This window comes from Ambystoma mexicanum, chromosome 11 (genome assembly GCF_040938575.1).
Source record: "Ambystoma mexicanum isolate Mex_15411 chromosome 11, UKY_AmexF1_1, whole genome shotgun sequence".
Lineage (NCBI taxonomy): Eukaryota > Metazoa > Chordata > Amphibia > Caudata > Ambystomatidae > Ambystoma > Ambystoma mexicanum.
In genome coordinates this window covers 799,136,509-799,163,365 of record NC_090934.1, presented here as the reverse complement: position 1 = coordinate 799,163,365, position 26,857 = coordinate 799,136,509, and the positions used below count along the sequence as shown (strand labels likewise).

The window sequence follows — 26,857 nt, the reverse complement described above, 5'->3', positions numbered from 1 at the left end:
TGGTACCGCTTTGGGAGTCTTTCATAGATGTGGAATACGTCGGAGGAACCAATCACTTCGAAGAACAAGTTACTTTCTTACCTGGTAACGTACTTTCGATGGGATGTTCCAACGACGTATTCGACATCGAACCCTCACAGCCTGCCCCTCTACAGAATTTCTTATGCGATTGCAGCTTACGTTTCCGGAAGGCTTTCTGTAGTCATACTGGCAGAAGATTGGTGCCACACGTTCTGGGAAAAAACTACAACTGAGGCTACGGGCGTCGTGCGTCCTACTTTATAACTTCTGGTGACGTCGGCTCGACGGTCCCTTGAGGATAGCGTATCGACGTAATCGACGCAGGAGCCGAACATTTTCCCAAGCAGCACAGCTGTGGTGATTACCTGTCATAGATGTGGAATAAGTCGTCGGAACATCCCATCGAAAGAACGTTACCAGGTAAGAAAGTAACTTGTTCTTCCCACTCTCATGTATTTTTCTGTGATTTTGAACTGTTTCTTTTGGTTGTGGAGTCTGACAAACGCATAGGCATAATCTTTTACATTGTGTCACAAAGCACCTTCAGTGCAGTGACACAGGGAAGTCTTTCAGATTTCCCTAAGGTTTAACCTTTCTCTTGGATAACTACTGTTTCCAAGCACAGTGAAGGGAAATTGACTTTACTTCCATTGTAATCTTTTCAGACCCAGCACACACTATCTTACAATAGGGTGCTGGAGGGGTTTCTTAGTATCTGCTTTGTCTAGTTTCTCATGTAACTTTTTTTGTTACCCTTTCCTCGATGAATGGTTGGTGGCAGTGGTTTACTTTTAACTACTGTGGTGTATCTTTACTTTCGGGCTGCATTCGCAGCTGTAGTAAAGCACCCAAGGGTGCCATTTTTGTCAAAATGGCCCGTTCTTCTTTTTTCACCATTTCTTCATGGAAAGGTCCTTCTTGAGATTTACTCTGCGCGCCAAACCAGGTTTGGCCCCTTTGTTCATTCTGTCTTTGGCGGGATTCACAAGTGAAGCCTGCCTCTGCCTCCAGGATGTCTGGTGGGGGCAGGAAGTGAGGGAGGTGCCCAAAACCTCCTGTGCTTAATCACCTTGGTTACAGGAATGCACCGAAAGGTAAATGGGAGGCTGGCTATCCGGCAAGGACAGCCTCCCTGCTGGGTGACGGACAGCTGGGCTGGGATGAATGGGAGAAACCTGCATAAAAGGCAAGGCTTTTTGGCTGGGAAGGCAGAACACTGGACGAAGGAATCCGAAGAAGAGCTTGGAAGAGAAGTCTGCTGCAACGCCTGGACCATGGCTTTGCCCGGTCTGCTGTGCTGAAGCTCCAAATTCAACAAGAGAAAAGAGAAGCCCTGCAAGGACGACTTCACTCCTTGAGTTGGTGGGACCAATCGACTCCAAAGTAAGCCCATCTGGACATCCTCTCAAAGCTGTTTGAAATTCCACTGCAGTTGCTGCTGGAACCGAAGAGCCAGCGAAAGGAACACCAGATTGTGTGCGTTGCTTTTAAGTTGGCCAAGAGCACCAGGAAGGTACTCTGGACTCCCAGGAAGCAGGACTGACCGAGCCTGAGCCACCTCAACAGAGTGCTGGACCCCAGACGCAAGGAACGTCTAACTAGACAGCCAATAACCGCAGTGGTGCTATTTGCTGAGACGCGAGGAGCTGAAACCGTGAAATGCCACTGAATCGAAGTTGACCCTTTTCTGACGCAGATTATCCCATTGCAGTGCAGGAGTCCTCCAGACGTACTAACTCTTTTCCCCACGACTGAGGCTCAGGAACACAGGGTCTGCAGAGCTGCACATGAACAGAAGCCAGCCAGAGCCCTTTTCTTCTAACAAAAGGTACTGTACAGTCTAAGAGGACTTACCTCCTGTGTAGCCTTACTTGATCTCAATTTAGACCTGTCTTGGTTGCTTTTGTAGAGTTGCTAACAGCTTCTTTACCTCACAAGCCTAAACAGCTTGTGGCCCTACTTTGCTTTCTTCTTTTCTACAAAGACTTCTAAAACATTCTGCAAGACTTTTTTTTACCTACCTCTTAGTTCTTCAGTTCACCTAGACTCTTGCGCAATTGACATTGGCGTGGCTCCCTGAATGACTCTTCTTCCCTCTGACTTTGTGTTTGGTCTTCTTTCCAGGAAGGGGTTAACTTACTTTGCATTGGGGTTTTCAAAAAGTACTTACCCTCTTCAGAATATTTGTCTGATCTCTTGTTTTTATTCTAATAACTTTTTTTTTTTACACCATCTCAGTATTGCTCTAAGTGTAACAGTGGTATATTAATGTCGACAGTGTCCTAGTTATTTCAGTCACCTGAGGGTTTAGGAAGTGTCTGTGTGTCATCCCAAATGGGTGTTTGCTGAAACTAAGAGTGTGTATTTTGAAGGTATTTGTGTGTTGCTTTTAAATTGCTCCCTTCTGAAGAAGGTGTATTCAAACTGACTGTTAAATAAATTAATAATCTTGCCTATCCTCTCCATTGATATTTAATGAATGCAGTCATACCTCTGGTGTTTGCTCAAAAGTTTTGATCTCTGTGCTGTACACAACCGCTTGTGACCATGTCAAGGCTTGTTGTACTATCAATTATTCTACATATTGAATGCATTGACAGTCTTTCTTCCTTAACACATCTTGTTTAGAAACGCAAATACCAACGCAGCGCTATGGCAGGAGGCCCTATGGTGTGGGGCTCTTGATTGCGGGTTTTGATGTAAGTATTCATGAGTAATGAGCTGTAGATATGCTTATTAGAATCTTGAAATATGGTAAATTATTGAGCTACGATACAATCATTACTGCTGTTAAATTCTAAGTGCAAATATCAAATTAATTTCCAACACACTCTACCATAATATGTCAATGGGGATTTCTTTAGTTTGAGGTGTTGGGAAAGATTTTCGTTTTGCTGCTTTCCTCTCATAGACCTTTATGGGACACCCTTTCTTTTTTTGCTTTCATTTGACTGTTTACCTTATTTTTATTGCAGGGCTTCCATGGCTTTATGCTCATTGCCATGGGGATCAGCCCATTAAACAATCCGTACTCAGGAACTGTCTTCCTTGGTAGATTTCTTGTAATTTTAAAGCTGCACACATCACCATACAGTGAAGTGAGGTTAGGGTACCTAGTATCCTAACTTTCTTTTGTAACCTTGTTACAAATGCAATGTGTCCTGGATGGGCTTATGGCAGCAGATATTTCTGTTTTTTTTTTCTCAACTGTGTACTCATTCCTTTTTGCATTTTACTGCATAATGCCATAAAAAGTACCATGTATTGTCAAATTGCCGTGCCGCCTGATTTTCGCCTTGCGCCTTCTTCCTGCCCTCTCGGATCTGGAATAACCGTATATGGAATGCCATATCCTGGGCAAAAGGTCTCTGTTCCCGGGCAAAGTGGTGGTCTGTGTGAGGGGTAGGATGTGGGGGCTGGGACTGTCTGGGCCCAGTAAACATTCAGGTCACATGCTGTTGTTTGCTGGGCAGAATCGGTGACCAGTAGCTATCCATGATTGGATAGCCACTGCCAGTTTGAATGGTGCAGATCTGTACCATTTGGTGGACCTGAGCATTCTTCTTATCCAAATCTTGGATAAAAGGATGACTTCTGCAGCCATTCGACAGATCATTTTTTTTAGCCAAGAACCCTACGAAGAAGGGAAACCTGCTGATGTCGAGAGGACAACCATTGCAGATGACCAGCATCTCACCCAGCCACGTCCCGGTGAAGCCCTGTTTCTTTGTCCTGATCGCAAGAATGCCCTCAAGTGCTCTGATCCCTGGACCTCTGGGAACAAGCAGTCTCGACACCTGCTCAGTGATCTGTGCCTGCTAAGCCTTCGCAGGTGTCCCTGGACTACGCAGTCGACTGACCAGCCCACTCCTGGGCTACCTTGCTGCACCCGTCACATTTCCGAGTGCATCCCTGGAACTTGAAGGATCTTAAACCTGTGCTACAACTTACCGAGGAGTGTGGGAGCCCCTCTAATGAGAACGGACATGGGTCCAATACCCTGTTTGAATGTATTGTGTGCTGCCACGTATTCCTCATCTTATGATGGCTTTGTTTCCAGCTTCAGCTGATTATTGGCGGAAGGGCGCTGTGCATCAACAGTCGACCTGATGTCACTTGAGAGCTTCCATCTCTGCTGACGTCATTGTCGAGTGTATATATACCACGCACAGCGCCCGTTGGCTTGAGTTCTGTTTTTCTGCGAATGCAATAGCTTAGAGAATTATGGCCCGCTTCAGTTTTCATCGGAAAACGTTTCGATATGGCCTCGTCTTGGCCACCTGTTACTCCGAAGACTGGTTTTAAAAAATGCCTAAGATGCGGCGCCAAAAAGTCACTCGCAGACCTGCATAAAATGTGCATTTGGTCCTGGGCGTCGAGCATTTATTTATTTTATTGTTCGCTTGTTAGGCGCTTTTACAGGACGTAAATACTGTTTCAAAGCTCCTACAGGGCAACAGGGAGGAGACAAGGGATGAGAAGCAATTCAAATATATATTTAAAAAAATGAAATGCAGTGGGGGAGGGAGGGATGGACGAACCCACTACGCCTTGTGAGTATTCAGAACGTGCAAGTGCATGAAACCTCTGAATATCGATCCCATCATTCGATGACCGGTAAGTCCTTAAGAGCGTAAAGTGAAATTGTCAGTGGGTAGGACTGCCCCAAAATCCCCTTCTGCTCAATCGAAATTTTGTTGGTCCCATGAGTTTCGATCTCCTCATAAATACATATCAAAAAAGACATCTCACTCCAGGAGCAGACACGCCTCTTCATCTTCAAAAAGTCAAAGAGAAGGCATCGTAGATCACCCTCTTCTTCTTCAGATACTTCTCAGGAAAGAAGTCTTCCTGACTAAATAATCTACTAACGATGAGTAGGAATATTTCAGAAAACAAATGGTTAAAATCCTCGAGAAAGAGGCCCCGTCCTCTTCGAAACACACAAAGTGGCCATGCTCGAGTTGATGACCAGCAGAAGGCCAAAGCAAAACCCTGCGTGCCTTCAAGGCCGGGTCTTAAGCCTAAAACCTCTCTCCTCCCTCAAAGCACAAGTCGAAGAGTAAGTTGTTTATACAATAGACGCCACGGACGTCTACAGTTGACGCCAACAATAGTCTTATATACATAGGGATACTCCTAATGTCCCAGAAAGTTTCATCTTAGAGCAAACATGAGTAAGAGAGCTGCATGATACCCTACAAACGGCTAGTGGTGGTGTCCTTTTCCAGAACTAGACTTTGGGAAGCCAGACCCGGCTGATCATGTTGATGCGTCATACAGAAGGCTGATGACTAGGGTTATAGATTTCTTTTAATTTTTTTCTTTTTAGGATGGAGTAGATCTGCTCCTCCATTTGAGCAGGATGATCTCACATACATATTGGACAAAGGTCCACAAAATGACCTGATACTACCGAGCCATGTGGCACTCCAAAAAAGAGTAATGGCAAACTGGGAGGTTCCGTAATCTAATCCTGCAGTTAATCGAAACCTCACCAGAAAATACAGACCATCCAGTAGCAACCTAAACTACCTATCAAACATCTGACAACGGAGAGTTTAGTGGTCCAAGCAGCTACGTCCGCCTCTAAGCAAGCTGCACACCCAACTATCACTCCAGATGGGGATGATAAACGTATTGATACCTGGGCAAAGAAAGTTTTCGGCTGGAAGCATGTCATTAAAGTCTGCCAACACTACATGTGCACTGGCAAAATTCACATTAACTCTGTGGGACTGTGTAGCTGTGGTGGCTGATCACATCCCCATAGGGTATGAAAGAGACGGCTTCATGAACCTGATAAGAGCTGGCAAAGAGGCCATGTGTGAGTCTCTTCAATCGGGTCCGGATTCTGCTGACCGTATTGGCAGAGCCATGGCGGCAAGCACTGTTCTGTTAATGTTAAAGGATATTTGTACCGCGCACTGTCACCACCGGATGGTCCCCTGGCGCTCTGGCGGCTCTGAAAAAGGGGGGGTGGGAGTGGGATGGGTTAGTGGGAATAAGCTGGAAAAGTGCAAGAGAGCAGTGATGTGTTGTTGGCAGCCCCAGCCAGTTGGGTCAGTTGGCTGGGCTTGGGGTGTTTTACGGTCGGTAGCCATCGTGTGCTGTTGTGCAAGTCTATGTGTGATTTGTTTTGTTGTTGCAGTGTTGTGAAGTATGTGCGGATTGCCGCGTTTTAGGCATGTGGTTGTGTTTGGTTAGAGTTTCAGAGGTGTAAGCAGAGAGATTAAATTGTTAGTAGATTGGTTAGTTGGTATTGCTGTCCTTGCAAATATGGGATTCCATCTAGGTGTAGTGCATGCTACCATTCACATTTCTAACTAGATGCAATGCAAGCTAAAGTTCAGAATTCCATACGAGTTTGGCATATGCTAAGTCACATTTCTATCTTGATGCGACGCAAGCTAAAGTTCAGAATTCTATACGAGTTTGGCATATGCTATGCGATGCAAGCTAAAGTTCAGAATTCCAAACGAGTGTGGCATATGCTAAGTCACATTTCTATCTAGGTGCGACGCAAGCTAAAGTTCAGAATTCTATACGAGTTTGGCATATGCTATGCGATGCAAGCTAAAGTTCAGAATTCCAAACGAGTGTGGCATATGCTAAGTAGGTGCGATGTAAGCTAAAGTTCAGAATTCTAAAAGTGTTGCATGATAACAATCACATTTCTGTGTAAATGCGACGCAAGCTAAAGTTCAGAATTCCATACGAGTGTGGCATATGCGAAGTCAAATTTCTATCTAGAAATCTATCACTCAACATGCTCTGACAGCTCTGATTTATTTGGTAAAAAGACTGATGAAAGGCTTGAAGCTGCAGACCTCAAAAGTGGCAGCCAAGTCCCTAGATGCTGCAATCAGGCAGCCACAGCTTTTTCACCCCAGCTGATCTTCTTGGCAGGGTAGGTCGTTTCTATTTTTAAGTTTGAAGAGCGAGAGGACAGGCTGGTCAAAGAGGACAAAGAAGATTCCCTCGTGGTCGACGAGGGAGCGGTGCAAAGCCTTCCAAACTGCAGCCTCATTAACTTCAGCTGCTGCTTCAGCCAACTCAAAACCTCTCTGAGGGCTTGACTCGAGACACCCCGATGGGAGGCAGACTGTCACAGCATCTGAAAGAATGGCGAGATATCACTTGCCCAAGGTTACTGCCTCCCCTTAATACAGAGACCTCAGGATCATCCACTGGGAGGCCATTAGCTAAATGTTCCTGTTAGGTAAAGATTTGGGGTAGTAACCTTTGGGTGCACTACAACAACCTTATCCTCCTGGCAATAGGACCCAACTTTTGGTAAAAGTCTGAACTACATAGGTTGGTAGCGTAGCTGAGCAGCCAGGCTCATCTCAAGAGGGGGTCAGTGTGAGCTGTAGGGGGGGTTACAGAGATTCACAGTGACAAGTATTCAAATAAACTCTTACACACAAGGTTTCTTGATTTAAACCATTATTAATTTAACAGTCAGTTTGAGTAAGCCTTCTTCAGAAGGTGCGTTAGGCAAAGTTTGAATGCAGTACCCTCTGGGAACACTACAAACAACTATGACTACAGGTATAAGCAACCAAACCTTTGTAATAAGCTTGTACTACACAGTTTTGGTAGCGTGTTGAGCAGCTAGGCTTATCTCAAGAGGGGAAATGTGAGTTGTAGTGGAGTTGCACAAAGATTCACAGTTACAGGTATTCAAATAAACTCTTATACTCAAGGTTTCTTGCATAAACAATTAATAATTTATTGATCAGTCGGTTATAAAGCCTTCAGAAGGGAGCAATAGAATAGTAACACACAAATATACTTCAATTCTGTACACTCTGTGTTTCTGAATCAGAAAAGGCCCTTTTGGGATGGCCCACAGACACAACCTACACCCACAGGTGACTTCAGTAACAAGGGTGCTGTGGACATTAATACCTTACTGTTGGCATTCAGAATACACTTTAAAAGTTGATAAAAGGCAAGGGTTATTAAAACACAAATGTTCCAAAGCAGTGTATATATTTTTAGAATTCACTAGAAGAATCATTCAATTCAATAGGCTAAGCCAATGTCAATGGACAAGTGTCTCGGAGAGGATAAAGCACTTCTGGTAAGTAATGGAAAAGTCCTTGCACAAGTTCTTAGGAGTCTTTGATGAAAATAAATGTAGGGCGACAAGCTGATTAAACTTGTGAGTTGTAGAAGTTTCAAGCACTTCTACAGCAAGAGGTAAGTTCTCTTAGACTTCAGTACCTTGGTAAAGAGGAAAAGATGCAGCTGATGACTTCCGTTCCTGTGCAGCTCTGCAGAGCTCACTGTTCCTGGGCCTCAGTTGTGGGGACAAGAGGGAGGACGTTGGTGGACTCCTGCACTGGGACGGTCAAAACTTGCAAACTTCACTTTCATTGGCTGTTCAGTGTTTCTTCTCCTCGCATCTACCACAAATAGCAACACTGCGGTTCCTGGCTGTCGAGATGGACTTTTCTTGGTTCTGGGGTCCCGCACTCTGAGGGGGCTCAGGCTCGGTCAGTCCTGCTTCCTGGGAGTCCGGAGGATCTTCCTGGAGCTCTTGGCCAACTTTAAAAGCAACGCACACAATCTAGTGTTCCTCTCCCTGGCTATACGGTTTCCAGCAGCAACTCTGTGGAAATTCAACCAGCTCCGAGATGGATGGCCAGGTGGCTTACTTTGGAGTTGATTGGTCCCACCAACTCAAGGGGAGAAGTCGTCCTTGCAGGGCTTTACCGGGCAAACCAATGGTCCAGGAGTTGCAGCAGGCGTCCTCTTCAAGTTCTTCGGTTCCTTCGTCCAGTGGTCGACTCTGCATTCCAAGCCAAAAGCATCGCCTTTTATCCAGTTTCCTCCCATTCATTCCAGCCTAGCTGTCAATCACCCAGCAGGGTGGCTGTCCTTGTCGGACAGTCAGCCCGGCAAATCACTATAGAGTGCATTTGGGTCTTCTAGGAAACTAAGCACAGGGAGTTTCGGGCACCTCCCTCACCTCCTGCCTACCCCAGACACCCTGGAGCTAGAGGCGGGCTTCACTCGTGAATCCAGCCAAAGACAAAATGATCAAAAGGACCAAACGTGGTTTGGCGCGCAGAGTAAATCTAAAGAAGGACCTTTCCACAAAGAAATGGCAAAAAAAGAATACTGGGGCCATTTTGACAAAAATAGCACCCTTGGGTGCTTAACTGCAGCTGCGATCTCTGCCCACGGTAAATGCACACCACGGTAGTTAAAAGTAAACCACTGCCACCAGCCATTCATTGAGGAAAGGGTAACATAAAAATGTTACATGAGAAACTAGACAAAGGGGATACTAAGTAACCCCTCCAGCACCCTATTGTAACATACCAAGACCTGCTGACCTACATCTCAAATTTTAATTGTCTCGTAGCACAGACAAATTGGCCAGAACAAAAGAGGACCACACTCTTTTATCAAGGGTTACGTGGGGAACTTAAGGATGTTCTAGCCCAAGTGGTCAATCCCCCCTGATGGTTGTGCGGAATACATCAACCTGACTATGCAGCTTGACCTTAGATTGTAGAATTGAAAAATGGATTGCACAAGAACTGAAGGAAGGTCGGTCTATATGCGACCCCGGGACAACCAAACCAAATCCCACGATCAAACTGAACCAATGCAGATCGGTGGATTACGGAGTCCTATCAGCAAGGCAGAAAGAGAGAAAAGAAAACAGCCCTATTTATACTGGAGAGAGCTGGACATTTCATCCGAGGATGTCCGGTAAAACCACCCAAGAAATTATTTGCCGCAACAGACAATGGCAACAATGAAAAGGAACAAAATCCGGAAAACTCCAACGCCCGACAAGCGCGCAGGGGTCCACTTGTCAAGCGAAAAGAAGGAATCTGTACAGACCTCGCATCTGGTCATCCCGGTACTTTTGGTCAACCACCATCAACCATCAAGGCTACATGCCTTGGAGGCATACATTGACAGCGGAGCAGTGGGAAATTATATTTATCAAGATCTGGCTGCACGAATGGGCCTTCCTCTGCAACAAAAGCTGAAATCGGAAAATGTCACAGCAGTGGATGGTTCTCGGTTGTCATCCGGCCCAGTGATGCAGCATAATGAGAAAGGCATGCTGATATCAGGATGGTCATCAAGAAGACATCTCCTTCGATCTCACCAGTGCTCCTCAGTTCCAGATATTTGGAATGCCTTGGCTGGAAACCCACAACCGTAGGATCGACTGGCGAAAACGAGTTCTGACCTTCCCTCAAGAGTGTGCTAACATCTGCTACAACAAAAATATGGGTAACCTGAAACCCAAGACGAAAACTATTGTGGGACTCTCTGGTTCCCTACCCCTTGAATATCTGGATTACCAGGATGTTTTCCAGAAGGAGCAAGCAAACACCCTGCCTCCACACAGGCCTTACGATTGCCAAATCAATCTGGTGTCCGGATCCCAAATTCCCTGCAGTTGAATTTACGCTCTAACGGAGCAGGAAAACCAGCATCTATAATCTTACCTGGATTAGTATCTAGCCAACAGGTTTATCTGCCCGTCTAAGTCCCATGCCTCTTCGGCTCTCTTCTTTGTACCTAAAAAAGAAGGCGACTTAAGAACTTGTATTGACTATAGAGCGCTTAATCAAATCACGGTAAAAAAGATACCCCCTGCCACTTATCCCGGAGCTTCTAGATCAGGTAAAGAATGCTCAAATGTACACAAAACTGGACCTACGAGGAGCCTATGGCTTTGTAAGAGTTAAAAAGGGGGACGAGTGAAAGACGGCATTCCGAACCAAATATGGACTTTTCGAGTGCCAGGTCATGCCTTTTGGATGATGTAATGCCCCAGCGGCGTTTCAGTTCTTTATGAACGGTGTGCTTCATGAATTATTGAACGTTTGCGCACTTGTCTACATAGATGACATTCTTCTTTACTCTTCTTCCAAGGAGGACCACGTTGGCTATGTAAGAGCAGTTTCAGCAAAACTTCAACAGCATCGGCTGTTTGCCAAATTACAAAAATGTTTCTTCCATGTAACAGAAGTTGAATTCTTGGGCTTCATGGTCACACCACAAGTACACGTGAACACGTGCAAGGTGGATGCTATCCTTCAATGGCCATCACCAACATCCACAAAAGGGGTACAAGGTGTGCTCGGATTCGCCAATTCTTTTTTTATTTTCAAATTTCTTTTTATTGGTTATCTACAAGCAAACGGGCATTACAGCATTATCTTCCATGCGTCGAAAACAGCGCTCAGTTGCTTGTTATTATAAAAGACAATAAGCATGAACAAAAACGACACGACTGTAAAGTCTCAGTGGGGACGACGACGACGGGGGGGAGAAGGAGGGAGGGGAGAAGATGGGCTGTATATCAGGAGTCAGAACCAGCGAACGCTGTTTGGACTGCAGGAGTACTTCGGGAGTGGGATGTACCTGCATGGTACCGAATCTTGGTTAGTTTGTATGTGCTCCAGCTAGCGTGAGAGTCTGGGGGGGAGGGAGGAGGTAGTTCCGGGCCGTTGTCTTTACCGCTGGCTTCCCTTGTCTGTGGCTTGTGTCCTGTACTTCCGGCCTTCTCTTTAATCATATTTGTCTGTCCATCGGAGGGAGGGAGGCTGTCGGGCCATGCCTGGGTATTTCTGTTTGTAGTCCAGGAATGGGGCCAAGATTTGGTAAAATGTCTGTTCCGAAACCGGAGGGCTGTTATTTTCTCGGCTGCTATTATGTCCCAACACTTTATCCACCACATATGTACTACTGGATCCTGTGGATTCTTCCAGAGCCTGGCTATTGAGATTTTAGCTGCCGTCAGTAGGTGGGAGCATAGTTCTGCTCTGTGGCCCAATAGAGGGAATTGGCCTTCGCCGCTTGCTCCCAGGAGGACGATACCAGGATCCCATGGGATTGTAAGGCCTGTGATCGTGTTGACTTGGTCTAACACTGCTTTCCAGAATTCAGTAGCCTTGAGGCATGTCTGTAGTAGGTGGTACAGTGTACCTTTGTCCGGGCACCCTCCAACACCGCGGGGGAATCGCGGGGTTACATTTATTGAGCGTCTCCGGAGTTCGATACCACCTATAGCATACTTTGAATGCCCCTCCTTGTTATTTACTCATTTGGAACTTGTGTGCTCTGATCCAGATGTGGTCCCATTCCTCCGGTTCAATGGGCCTCCCTATGTCTTTTTCCCCATCTGAGCATGTATGGTTCTTTGCAGGTTGGGTCAGTTCTGTCGAGGATCTTGTAGAGGGTTGATATTTTACCTTTAGGGGGTATCGCTGTGAGGGTTCGCTCCAGGGCTGTCAGGTCTCTGCTTCCGGGGTTTTTCATGATGCTGCTTGAGAGCCAGTGTCTATTCCAAAGCTTTCGCAGATAGTTCACCCAATTACTTCCCTGCTGAGAAAAAACAAATTCTTCTGGTCCCCTGAAGCGGAGAACACCTTCCAGGAGTTGAAACTTGCTTTCACCACAGCACCAGTTCTTCAACACCCCTGACCAGATCTTCCATACATGATCGAAACGGATGCCTCCAGCATAGCCATGGGAGCGGTATTATCACGAAAGGACCCCAACACAGGACAATTACATCCCATAGCATTTTGGTCCTGTAAGTTTTCTGCACCAGAGTTGAATTATGTGATCACTGACAAAGAACTGCTAGCGATTTAAGGGTGTCTTTAAAACACGGAGACACTACCTTCTGGCGGCAAGACACACGGTCACAGTCATCACGGATCACCGCAATCTACAATACTTGAAAACTGCCAACGCCTAATCCTCACGCCAGCTTCGGTGGGCTCTCTTCTTTGCGGAATACGATTTTATCATCACTTACAGACCCGGAGTACGCAATGGGAAGGCAGACGCTCTGTCACGCATGAGCGAGGACAAAGAAGCTTTCACCACGTCTGAGCCTGTGGCCATCATTCCTGAAGAACGAATCCAGAACCAAATCGTTGCAACCACCTGTTTGGATGGCTTGAAAACCGATCCCCAGTCTCGGATGAACCAAGCAACACAACAGGAGTGGCTAGCCAGAGGAGACCAATACACCATTGATAATCTACCTTATTTTCAAGGGAGACTGTACATTCAGGACAAGAAATTACAAGACCAGATAATAGCAAACTATCATGATTCACTAGTGGAAGGACATCCAGGGATTGCCAAGACTCAAGCTAAAATACAAAAGGGCTATTGGTGGCCAACCTGGAGAAAAGACATTGCGACCTGTGGTGTCTGCGCACAGCACAAATCTCAGAAGTTAAGCCCAGCCGGGTTGCTGCGTCCCTTGACTGTACCTCCAGCACTGTGGCATACGTTGTCAATAGACTTTATCACCGATCTTCCCTCCTGCAATGGATTTAACACCATCCTATTTACTGTGGATTTATTCTCCAAAATGGGCCATTTTATTCCATTAAAAGTACTTCCCACTGCTTCCGCCTTTGTCACCGTGTTTTTGCAACAGATTGTCAGGTTACACGGATTTCCATCAGTACTAATCTCAGATCGTGGAACACAATTTGTCTCGGCACTCTGGAGGAGGTGCTGCAAAATAGCCAAAATTGACCTCCGGTTATCCACTAGTCATCCTCAAACTGATGGCCAAACCGAACGGACCAACCAGACCTTGGAGCAATACCTGAGGTGTATGTTGCAACAAACTGAGGAGTCCTAGAAAAACATCCTTTGGTTGACCGAATTTGCCTACAAAAATTCCATCCACACTAGCACCGGACAGACCCCGTTCTACACAGTGCATGGTCGACATCCTCGAACGTCCACTTTTGATTCACTTGACAAATTGGAAATGCCAGCAGTTACAACCTTGCATAAAACCATCACTCGAATCCTTAAAGAAGCAGCCAAAAATCTGACCAGAGCCAAAGAACCACAGAAAATATTTGCAGATCGACACCGAAGAGAGGCCCCACATTATCAGGTCTGAGACAAAGTTTGGTTGGCATCCAAAAACATTCCCTTGAAAGGACCACAAGCCTTCCATCCCAGGTACCTGGGACCTTATCCCATCAAGGCCGTAATAAACCCTGCTGCCATGAAATTAGATTTACCACCTAATATGCAGATCCATCTGGTATTCCATGTTTCTCTCCTGAAAACAATGAGACCAGGTACTCGGATTGAGGCACCACCTGAGCCCGACATCATAGGAGAACCGGAATACGAGGTCAAGGCTATTCTGGATTCCAAGATAGTGCAATCTAAATTGTATTACCTTATAGGCTGGAAAGGTTATGGACCTCAAGACCGCACATGGGAACCTAGTGAGTACGTCCATGCTTCACGACTAATAGACAATTCCATCACAACAACCCCACCAAGCCAGGACCAGGAGGAAGAACGCCCGTTAGACGGGCCTTGAGTGGGAGTGCTGTCATGGCCACTGGCCAGGAACCACAGACCCCACAACATAGAGGGTCCAGTTGGACCTAGGCCTTTGGCGCCAGGCTCCTGAATAAGTGCACTGCACACTTTATTTTTTGTGCAAGGTGCTTGTCTCCTCTGCAGGGGCCTTCACGTGCATCCAGTTCGGGCGTGGCCTTGAGAAGGAGCTGGGCTGCACGTGCAGCATCCTTCAGGAGCGGCAGGGTTTGGCCATGAGTCAGAAGTAAGGGGCGTGGCCGGAGCCAGGCTATTTAAGCCTGCCCTGCCCTCAGGGAAGCGATTTGCGTTAATTTGCTTATTGCAGCGTAACGCTCACTGCCGCCTGAGCGCATCCTTGCCTGTTTCCAGCTACCGCAGGCAGAGCGCATCCTTACCTGTTTACATCTTACGGCCAGCATGATCGTAGACCCAGGCATTCTTCATCCGCTTGGAGACCTCCGGAACGCAGCGTTCACACCGACCTCATTCCACCACGAGCAATCCATCAGAAAACAGAACCTGCAAGAGAAAGATGAAGACCGGTTAGAATTCGCAAAAGACATTACATTTAAGATTGCAATCCTCGCGCTAGATCTTAAATCAACACTCGCCTTCCGTTGGAGCATTGCCAACTCCATTCTCTTCTCATTGGGCCCTGTTTCATGCACCGCAACTACCGCTGGGCCGCATATCACCTATTGGGAGAAAGCGGAGAAAAGACCTTATCAAAAGGATACGGACAATAATCAAGAATCAATACTACAATATCTAAAAGCCGAAAAGACACTTACCTTAAGAGTGGTTCAGCCACAGCCGGTTTGGGCTGCCACGCACATGGGCTAGTGAAGGAACTCGGTCCATCAAACGCGCCCCTGCAGTGAGAAGCAGGACGGGGAGCTCGCCATCATCAATAAACAGTTGAGACTATATTGGTCGGTGCATGCTCACCACATACTGGGAAGAAGGGTTTGAGAGAGACAGCAATCATATCGCAGCATTCTCACACTCTCATATCCTCGCAGGAGCAGTGCCAACAACCAGCACAGTCCATAGCACACGAGCAGGGGAAGAAGCCTGACGAGGGGAATCCACTTCAAGGGAGGGCTGCAACTGTGCCCCAACGTCCCCGCAGAGACCAGGTGAGCGTAACATACTGCGTACACACCCCACCTTTATGCCAAAGGTACCGTCGGAATTGCGCATCAACAAACCTTGGGTGTTACCGGTCTTTCAGAATCCGTCGTCGCTGTTGGGGGAGAATTCTCATAAATGTGCTAATTCCCTCCTACCTTAGAGCCCTCCAGCTCTTTTGCTAAACTTTGGGGCTTTGAACTTTTTAATTCTTTTTGTTTTCTGTGTGTGTTTCTTTTTGTTATGGAATTTTAGACAACTCCGTAGGCATCATCTTTATGTGTCACACAGCACCCTCAGTGCATTGACACTTCGAGGCACTCCAGGAAGCGCCGTCACAGGTCGCCTTCCCCGTCCTCGTCCGAGGTCTCCGCCCGTCGGCAGGTTGCTTGTCCCAACAAGCATTCCACTCCTGAGGAATGGGATTCCTTCCGAAAGGAGATGTTGGTGATTTTCCAATCGCAGCGTTCTGGTCCGTCCGCGCCATCGAAAGACGCCGGCTGGGACCGTTCTAGAGATGCTGCTCATACGCCTTCGGGCTCGAGCTGTCGTTGCGACCACCGGGCGCCTTCGAGGTCCCGGTCGGACAAGGATGGTCGCTTTAGACATGCCAGTTCCAGGTCCCGGTCCTCGACGCCCTCGAGACCGTGAGAACCTGTGAAGTCTTCAAAGAAGACATCGACGCCTGCAGCACCGAGGTAGTCAACAGACTCTCTCGAGGCTCCGCCTCCGAGGAAGTCGACGCCATCGGCGCCCAGGCTGTCGAGAGACATGCGCGGGGCTCCCCCCTCGAGGCCTGTGTCGAAGCTGTCGGCGCCACGCTCGACGCCGATTCCGTCGACGCCTTTCGAGGCGGCTTTGTCGGAGGTACCCCATGGCACGGTGGAACCCCCCCAGAAAGGTTCTGGGCAAGGCTAGACATGTCTTTGTTCCTTTTTCTGTACCCTCCTTCCAGCCTCTGGATTATATTTCTGAGGTGGATGAGGGGTCTGAGGAAGGTGAGTTTCCTGCAGAGGTTCCTGGTGGCCTCCTTTCTGGTCATGGCCAACTTGAGGACCTGCGTCAGTCGTTGCACGACGCCAGTGGTCTAGACACCTCTCCGGAGGTGGAGTTTGGTAGGCCTGAGCCTGGCACACATGCCGAGTCCTCATACCGGTGCCTGATGTCGAGGGTCACGGATTACCTGGGGTGGTCTGCCCCCCTGGGGATTTTCTGCAGGATGACCTGACTGATATCCTCGACCAAGGTCCACCAACTGACCCGGTGCTGCCATTCCATATGGCCTTGCAGAGAAGGGTGGCTGCGGCTTGGACTTCAATGGAGAGTCTCCCGGCAGTGAGCAAGTCCTTGCCGAAGAAATATCGCCCAGCCAGTGGTGACCCCTGCTACTTGACCACGCACCCTACTCCAGAGAGTTTGGTGGTGCAGGTGGCTACGGCCCCCGCAAAGTAGGCGTCGTACCCTACCATCCCTCCTGATAGGGACGACAAACGTTTTGACGGCTGGGCGAAGGTGTTTTCTTATGGGGGTATGGTGCTTCAGGCTGCCAACTCCGTTTGTGCCTTGTCTCGTTTCATGCACACTCTGGAACTGTATCTCCTTAGCGGCTGATCATATTCCTGAAGGGGAGGAACTGGATGGTTTTCTTGCTATCGTGCAGGATGGCAAGGATGCTATGTATGAATCCGTTCAGTCGGGTCCGGACATGGTTGGTTGCGTCAGCCGGCCAATGGCGGCGAGCACCGTAATACGCAGGTTTGCGTGGTTGCGGAAGTCGGGGTTTGCTCCTGATGTGCAGGCCCGGCTCCTCAACATGCCCTTTGATGGTGAACATCTTTTTGGCAGCAAGGCTGACGAGAGCCTTGAGAGGTTGAAGACCTCCAAAGCTGCAGTGAAGTCGTTGAGAGCTGCAGTTCGCCAACCTCCGCCTTTTCGTCCTAGGGGACAGTAATGGAGGGAAGGTTCCTTTCGATATTACTCATCCTTTAGTAAATCGAGAGGAGCTGCAAGTCAAAGGGCCACCGTAGGAGTGCCAGAGGTGGAAAACGGGGTACTCAAGGTGCCAAGGCCGCTCGGGCAGTTGCCTCTTTGCCCTCAGGCACTGCTGCAGCCGCTTCAGCTCAGTCATGAGGCCATATCCCATGGTTCGCCGGTTGGGGGAAGGCTGGCGCAGCATCTTGTAGAGTGGCGTGCCATTACTTCAGATGTGTGGGTTCTGGAGATCATAGCCCACGGCTAATGTCTTCCTTTCCGACAGAGGCCTCACGACAATCCACCAGGTAAGCTCTCTTTGAAGAGTCCGGATCCGCTCCTTGCGCAGGAAATACAATCCCTGCTGGAGAAAGGCGCCATAGAACTGGTGCCTGTAGCGGAGAGGAACAAGGGATGGTATTCGCCTTACTTTTTGATTTCGAAGAAAGACGGTGGATTGAGACCCATCATGGACTTGCGCAGTTTGGACAAGCTCCTCAGGAAGGACAAGTTCAAGATGGTTACTCTTACTCAAGTCCTCCAGGCCCTTCAACTTCAGGACTGGTTGGTGTCTCTAGACCTCAAGGACGCTTATTTTCATGTGCTGATCCATCCCAAGCACAAGAAGTACAGGAGGTTGGCGACTCGCACTTTCAGTTTCGGGTCCTGCCGTTCGGATTGACCTCCGCCCCGAGGGTCTTCACCAAGCTCGTGGTGGTGGTGGCCGCGTATCTCAGGAAAGGGGGGGATTCACGTCTACCCCTACCTGGACGATTGGTTGATCAGGGCGTAATCTCCGAGCAAGTACTGGATCATCTGTCCGTCACCTGCCAATCCCTTCACAAGCTGGGCTTCTCCCTCAACTTAAAGGAGTCCCATTTGATGCCAACTCAGCGGCTCCAGTACATCGGAGCAGTGCTTGACACGTCCCTGGGGCAGTGTTTTCCTCCCCAGGTGACGGCTCATCACATTAGCAGATGGTGCACAAGTTTCAACATGCCCAGAGTCTCCCAGCGTTCAAGTTCTTGAGGTTGCTCGGCCTTATGGCATCCTGCATTCTTCTGGTGCCAGAGGCCAGGTTCCGGATGAGATCTCTGCAATGGGCTCTCGAGATGCAGTGGTCACAGTCCTCCGGCAGGATGTCAGACCCCGTTCAGGTGCTGCCTTCGGTCGCCCAGGCCCTTCTGTGGTGGGCCGTCGAAGGCAATCTGATGAGTGGGGCTCCATTTTGGCTACTCTGGCCGGAGGTGACGATCGTGACGGACGCATTCCCTCACGCGGTGGGGAGCTCATGCCAACGAGTTGACAGCGGTCGTTGGTCTCCGACAGAGTCCAGACTCCACATCAATCTGTTGGGGCTGAGGGCCGTCAGGCTTGCCCTGAAGGCTTTTCTGCCGACTGTGCGAGGAAAGAATGTCCTGATTCTGACGGACAACACAGTGGCCATGCACTACCTCAACAAAAAGGGGGGGGTGCAGGGTCACTTCCTCTGTGCAGGGAGGCGATGCAGTTCTGGTTCTGGGCCATCCAGCTGGAAATGTCGATCTCAGCAGTTCATCTGGCCGGAGACGAAAACGTGACGGCAGACGCTCTGAGCAGGCAGAGCGCAATCTCTCACGAGTGGGAGTTGGCTCAGGAGATTCTCCTGGAGATCTTCGCCCTTTGGGGAACCCTCAAGTGGATCTCTTCGCCTCCAGTGTCAACCGGAAGTGCAAAAGGTTCTGCTTGTGGGAATTTCCTCCAAGAGGAGCCTTGGGAGCCGCGTTTGTGGTGGAGTGGTCCTTCCCACTGCTGTACGCGTTTCCTCCTGTCCCCGTCATCCCGCAAGTGCAGCGGAGGTTACAGAGGTTCGGTTCCCGGATGATCCTCGTCGCTCCGACATGGGCTTGGAGGACGTGGTACCCGGACCTTCTCGACTTGTCCATCTGCCCTCCACGTTGTCTTCCCTACCGAGACGATCTGCTCTCACGGGAGGGGGGGGTCAGGTTCTCCATCCAGCAGTCAGATCCCTCATCCTTCACGCTTGGCTTCTGAAAGGTTGAGGTACAAGGATTTGGATCTCCCTGAAGACGTGATGGAGGTTTTGCTTTCGGCCAGACGGCCGGCAACAAAGTCCCCGTACCGTTGCCGTTGGAGAAAGTTCTGCGACTGGTGCAAGGTTAAGAATGTGGATCCTTTTTCATGTGACATTCCTGTGGTTCTGTCTTTTTTGCTTTCGTTAGCCCACAAGGGCTTGCAAGTGGGTACCATTAAAGGTTACCTGGCGGCGCTGTCTATATTTAAGCGCTCGTCTGAGAAGTGTTCTTATTTCAAAATTCCGTTAATTTCTCATCAGTTTCTCAAAGGACTTACTAATGTGTTTCCGCTGTCACCTTTCCAGGTGCCTGATTGGGATTTGAACCTTATTCTGAAATTCCTTATGGGTACTCCGTTTGAGCCTTTACATTTTTGTCCTTTGAGGCTGTTAACCCTTAAAACTGTTTTTAGTTGCGGTCACCTCCGCTCGCAGAGTGATTGAGTTGCAGGCACTTTCAGTTAAGCCACCCTTCACTGTTTTTCATAAGGACAGGGTTGTCCTTAGAGTTCGTCCTTCCTTTCTTCCGAAGGTGGTGTCAGAATTTCATTTAAGCTAGAAGGTTGTTCTTCCGGCATTTTATCCTCCTCCACATCCTGGTAAGGAAGAGGAGAGGCTCCATAGGTTGGATCCTAGGAGGGCTTTAAGCTTCTACATTTCTCGCATGTCCCGGGTCAGGGTGGACGATCAGCTCTTTATTGGTTACGCTGGAAGGCGTTTGGGACAAGCTGTTACTAAGCAGAGTTTGTCTAGATGGATTATCTTCGCAATTTCTGAATGTTACCGCTTGACGGGTAAGGACTCTCCGTTAGGCTTACGGGCCCATTCTACTAGGGGTATGGCTGCCTCTACTGCCCTGCAGAGGGGTGTTCCTATTCGTAACATCTGTGAAGCAGCCACTTGGGCTTCGGTCCATACTTGTGTAAGACACTACTCCCTAGATTCTATCCATGGGCAGGATCTGGCCTTTGGCAAGGCGGTCCTTTACTCTGCAATTTGATTGGGCATTCTAAATTTCTGTATTCTAAATTCTTTTTCCCTCCTCCATACGTTGGTACTGCTTTGGGAGTCTGTCATAGATATGGAATACGTTGGAGGACCCAATCCCCTCGAAGAACAAGTTACTCTTACCTGGTAACATTCTTTCGATGGGATGGTCCGACGACGTATTCCATTTCGCTCCCTCCCTACCTGCCCCGCTACAGAATTTCTTATGTGATTGCAGCTTACGTTTCCGCAAGGCTTTCTGTGGTCATACTGGCAGTAGATTGGTGCCACACGTTCTGGGAAAAAACGACAACTGAGGCTACGGGCGTCTTGCGTCCTACTTATAACATCCGGTGACGGCTAAACGGAGGCCCTCGAGGGCAGCGTATCGACGTCATCGACGCAGGACGCAAACGCCGAAAGATTTTCTGAAGCAGCACAGCTGTGGTGATTACTGTCATAGATATGGAATACGTCGTTGCACTATCCCATCGAAAGAACGTTACCAGGTAAGAGAGTAACTTGTTCTTTTGTAGTGTAGTCTATTGGTGCATAATATGAAGTTGCCTACTTCTAGTGAAATGTTTTCTAAATGATTGTGTAATAAATTAATAAGTGTTTTACCAAGAAACCTTGAGTAGAAGTGTCTAATTGAAACACTGTGATTGTAAGACCTCTGTGTAACCTCTTGTACTGCTCACATTCACTCTTGAGATAAACCTGGCTTCTCAGCTCGCTACCAAAAACTGTGTGGTACAGACTTATACCAAAGGTTGGTTTGGCTTACACCTGTTGTCCTAATTGTGTGTGGTGGTCCCAGAGGGTACTGCATGCAATTCTGCTTAACAGTCACCAGCAGAAGGGTCTTTACATTCCCTAGACGTTGCTCATGCCTTGAAGTTCTATGTGGCACGAACGAAGGATTTTAGGAAGACTTCTCAGTTGTTCGTCAGCTTTGCACCTGTAAATCAAGGGAAGGCCTTGTCGAAGGCTTCCATCTCCAGGTGGTTCTCCGGCCACATCATGCACTGTCATCGCCTCGCTAGCAGGCTGCTGCCATGCCGGTCGAGAGCTCACTTCACCAGAGCCATTGCAGCAACAATGGCGTTTCTCTCTTGTGTGCCCCTGCTCGAAATCTGCAGGGCTCCTACGTGGAGGTCCAAACACACCTTCACGAGGTTCTACTGCATCGACATGGATTCCAGGGAGGAGTGCCGAGTTGGCCAAGTAGTGCTAAGCAACCTGTCTGAGGTGAGTTTGTTCCAGAGGTGAGTGTATATTGCTTCTGTTGAGCCTTGCCACCTCCTGTGGTTGTGTGTATGTACTGCTGTGTAATTGTAATGCATGAGCATGTGGATCCATGCCAGACCCCATGCTGGAGAAGGTTTAAGTTACTTACCTGTAACTATTGTTCTCCAGCATGGGTCTGGCATTGATTCACATGCAAACCCTCCCATCTTCCCCTCTGTGGCTCTTGGTTCATACTGCCACTTTACGTGCTTACCAAATCTGAAGATGGCCACCAGGGCTTGAATTTAGGAAGAGGGCTGTCATTGGATGGGGCAGTATCGGCAGAGGGCGCTGTGCACAAGGCTGTGGCGTCAATGTCCCTCGACGGGCTCCGTACCGCGTTGACGTCACCAGCAGTATAGAGTAGTTTGTGCTGCGCCCGTTGGCTTCAGTTCTGTTTTTCCGATTGCTTCAATCTCCTTTTAACGGCGCGCTGCAAATTTTCTTCAAGAAAATGCCGTCGTCTTCTACCCCGTTTACTTCCAAGACGGGGTTCAAAAAAATGTGTCGACTCTGGCTAAAAAATGTCGATCACTGACCCCCACCGCGTTTCTTTGGTGCTTGGGTTCGGACCAACGGACTAGTGACTGTGGCTCCTGTCAGTCGATTGAGGAGAAAGCTCTTCTGGAGAGGAAAGGTAAACTGGCAGTGGGGAGGGAAGCTTCCAAGGCATCTTGGAAGACCTCTTCAAAACATAAAAAGTCTGTCGAATCGAGAGATTTGGATCGGCACAAGCATTCGAAGAGATCCTGATCACGTAGTGGATCGAGGTGTTCATCTTCTTCCTCAAAGAAGATGAAGACTAGACTCAGATCTCCTTCCTCTTCGTCTGACAGTTCTACCGAATTGGTAAGATGTCCGACTACTTCGGATTCCCCAAGAAAATGGGATGAATTCAAAAAAAAAATGAAGGTCTTTTGAGAATACGGCCCGACCCCCTCAAACCTCGAAAAAGCCAGACCCCGGTTGCTCCATTGGACGACGCAGGAGAGTCAGAAAGTACTAAGGCTAAGTCCAGTAGTAAGGAGGAAACTCAACGATCTCGACCAGACGTCAAAACATCAAAGGCTTCTCGTGATTAGAGGGATTCCCCGGTAATGGCAAAGAAACCTAAATCGTCAAAGCACTTGACGAGTTTGACGCCATCGGCGCCGACTACCTCGATGCCTAAGGAGAAAAAGAAACCTGCTACTTTATCGAAGTCGTCATTGTCGACTTCGAAGAATCCTTTGATTCCCTCGAGACAAATTCCTGAACAGGAAAAAAGTTATACACCTTTACCAAAATTAGACTTTTTTAAGTCTGTCCTCTATATTTGAGGATGAAAGTGTCTCTGAGGAAGAAATATATCTCAGTTTGGAGTAAAGTTTGGTACTAGAGATGTGCCAGAGGAATTGATTGACCCTGAGTCAAGATTGAGAGACCTGTGTGATACTCTGCCAGTGGCGTTGATACGTCACATGAGTTAGTTTTAAAAACCTGATGCTGCAGAACATGCAGATAGATTCAGGGTACAGGAACTTGATGAACAGAGTTGTTGAATATATGAGTTGGGGTAGGTCTTTACCCACCTTTGAACATGATGATATGACCGACATCCAGGACCAGGGCCCCCAAAAAGAACCAGTTCTTCCCTTTCATAGGGCTCTCCAAAGAATAGTGGTTACAAATTGGTAGACTCCTGAGTCTGTTGCAGCAGTCAATAGACCTTCCAAAAAAGTATAGAACATCGGGCAAGACCCTGATTTTCTGAGTAAGCATCCTACGCCAGAAACTCTAGCGGTACAAGCTGCTACTTCCACGAGACAGTCAGCTTATCCATCTATACCCCTAGATAGAGAGGATAAAAAAGTGGATGCTTGGGCCTGCAAGGTCTTTTCCTCGGGCAGTATGGCCCTTAAATCAGCAAATGTTATGTACCCTGGCCAGGTTTACCCATAACTTGTGGGATTGCGTAAAGGTGGCAGCTGATCATATTCCAGGAGGCGAAGAAAGGGAAGGCTTTCTGAATATTGTGAAAGATGGTAAGGAGGCAATGTGGATTGCATACTGTTGACAGCATCAGCAGTTCCATGGCTGCAAGAATAGTACTGCACAGATTTGCGTGGTTGAGCAAGTCGGGGTTTGCACCAGACGTGCAGGCCAGGCTACTCGATATGCCTTTCGATGGCTCGATGCTGTTCGGCAGTCAAGCGGATGAGATTTTAGAAAAACTGCAGACCTCCAAGGCGGCAGCTAAGTCACTTAGCGCCTTTATGCAACAGCTTCAAAAACCTTATTCGGGCTCATCTTCCTGGAGAGGTCGTTCTTTTCGATACTAATATTCTTTTGGTAGAGGAAGAGGACAGGCTGCACAGAAAGGTAGAAGAAATTTCCCTCGTAGTAGACGAGGAAGAGGTGCGAAATCAGCAGCAGCGGTATCTTTGCCATTAGCCGCTCCTGCAGCCGCCTCCAAATCTCTCCGAGGCCTTAGAACACAAGACCCAGGTGGGAGGCAAAATCTCTCGGCATCTGAACGAATGGCGGGGTATTACTTCAGATGCTTGGGCACTGGAAACAGTAGCTCAAGGTTACTGCCTTCCCTCCCTAAAAAGGCCTCAGGACCATCCACTGGGAGCCAAATCTGTCAAACTTCCAGATCCGCTCCTTGTGCAGGAAATGTTAACCCTGCTAGAGAAAGGTGCAATAGAACATCTACCTGTAGCGGAGAGGAACAAGGGTTGGTACTCCCCTTAGTTTCTCAACCCAAAGGACGGACGGAGGGCTGAGACCCATCTTGGACTTAAGAAACGTCAAGAAGTTCTTCATGAAGGAAAAGTTCAAGAGGTAACCCTTTCACTCTCCAGCTCCAGGACTGGTTGGTATCATTGGGCCTTCAGGATGCTTACTTTCATGTGCCAATCCATCTCAAGCACAGAAAGTACCTGAGGTTCGCGGCTCTCACTTTCAGTTTCGAGTTCTGCCATTCGGGCTGACCTCCGCCCAGAGGGTTTTCACCAAGCTAATGGCGGTTGTGGGAGCGGATCTCAGGAGAGAGGGGGGGGGGGAATTCACTTCTACCCCTACCTGGACGATTGATTGATAAGAGCTTGTTCCCCCAAATAAGCTCAGGAACATCTTGCAAACACCTGCCACTCCCTACACAAGCTGGGCTTCTCCCTCAATTACAAGAAGTCCCATATGCTACCATTCCAAAGACTCCATTTCATCGGAGCAGTCCTGGATACCTCCTCGGGCAAAGCCTCGCCTTCCAAAGTGAGAGCTCTCCACGTTCTGCAGATGGTAACAAAATTCCAGAATGCCCAGTGTCCACCGGCCTACGATTTTCTGAGGTTGCTCGGTCTCATGGCGTCCTGCAATTTTCTGGTGCCAGAGGCTCGCCTGAGAATGAGATCTCTTCAATGGGCCCTCAGAACTCGGTGGTCCCAATTCTCGGGGAGTATGTTGGATCTTCTGCAAGTCCCGAGCACAGTTGCTCAGGATCTACTATGGTGGGTTTGCAACGACAATATCCTCAAGGGAAAATCTTTTTGGCAACCATGGCCTGGGATAACAGTAGTGACGGATGCCTCACTCACAGGGTGGGGAGCCCAGAGGAGTAAGGAACCTGTATGCCAGTCGGACCCAGATCAGGACAGAACCGTATCAGAGGAGACTACGCAAGCCGAGCTCATCAATTCAGGATAGAGACGCAAACTAACCAACCCTACTAACAGTTTCTGTTTCTACATACACCTCTCAAACTCCAAACACAACCAAAACCTACAGCACAACAAACCGCACAAACTTCACTACATCGCAACAACAAAACAAAAACACACATAGCCTTGCACAACAGTACACGACTACCGGCCGCAAACACCCCAGGCCCAGCCAACGGACCCACCAGGCTGAGGCCGTCAACAGCACATCACTGCTCTCTTGCACTTTTCCTGCTTCCTCCCACTAACTCAACCTCCCCTCCTCTTTCAGAGCCGTCGGAGCACCGGGGGGGGCCACTCCGGTGGTGCTAGTGCGTGGTACGAATGTCCTTTAACATTAACATACCAACTATCTAACAATCGGCAGTCGCTGGTCTCCATCGGAGTCCAAACTACACATCAACCTGTTGGAGCTGAGGGCGATCCAACTAGCGCTGAAGGCCTTTCTGCCCTCTGTACAAGTAAAGAATGTCCTGATAACGACGGACAACATAGTGGCCATGTACTACCTCAACAAGAGAGGAGGCGGCGTAGGGGTCACTACCACTGTGCAGAGAGGCAATGCAGCTCTGGTTCTGGGCAAAGGAATCTCTCTGTCAGCAGTTCACCTAGCCGGAGAGCAGAATACAGCGGCAGACGCTCTGAGCAGGCAGAGCACAGTATCCCACGAGTGGGATCTAGCTCAGGAAGTCCTTCTAGAGATCTTCACCCTTTGGGGAACCCCTCAGGTGGATCTGTTCGCAACCTCGGTCAACCGAAAGTGCAATCAGTACGGCTCAAGGGAATTTCCCCCAAGAGGAGCTCTGCGAGACTCGTTCATACTGGACTGGGTATTTCCATTTCTGTATGAGTTTCCTCCAGTCCCCGTGATTCCTCATGTAATTGGGAGGTTTAGAAAGTTCAGGAAAACCATGATCCTAATTGCCCCGGATTGGGCAAGGAGGACGTGGTACCCGGACCTTCTGGACATGTCCATCTGCCCTCCAATACGTCTTCCACAAAGAGAGAATCTTCTCTCGCAAGAGGAAGGTCGAGTTCTCCATCCAGAGGTCAAAACACTCAGCCTTCACGCATGGTTTCTGAGAGGCTGAGATATAAGGATTGGGACCTCCTTTATGACGTAATGGAGATTTTGCTTTCGCCCAGAAGGCCAGCAACTAAGTCTCTGTACCAGTGTCGATGGAATGGATCCACATTCTTATCTTTGTACAAGTTACTTAATTTATTCCAAGGTGGCACACCTATAGTGCTTTCTTTCCTGTTACATTTAGCCAATCTGGGGGCTCCAGATTGGAACGATGAAAGGTTATTTGGCTGC

At 48.4% G+C, this 26,857-nt stretch overlaps 1 protein-coding gene across 1 annotated transcript in view; it reads left to right on the top strand.

Moving 5' to 3' along the window:
- PSMA1 (proteasome 20S subunit alpha 1) overlaps window positions 1-26,857 on the top strand; it is a 356,676-nt gene that overhangs the window by 230,288 nt on the left and 99,531 nt on the right. Inside the window, exon 6 of the mRNA XM_069623735.1 lies at window positions 2,650-2,720. Coding sequence (XP_069479836.1) covers window positions 2,650-2,720 — 71 coding nt within the window. The remainder of the gene's footprint in view (window positions 1-2,649; window positions 2,721-26,857) is intronic.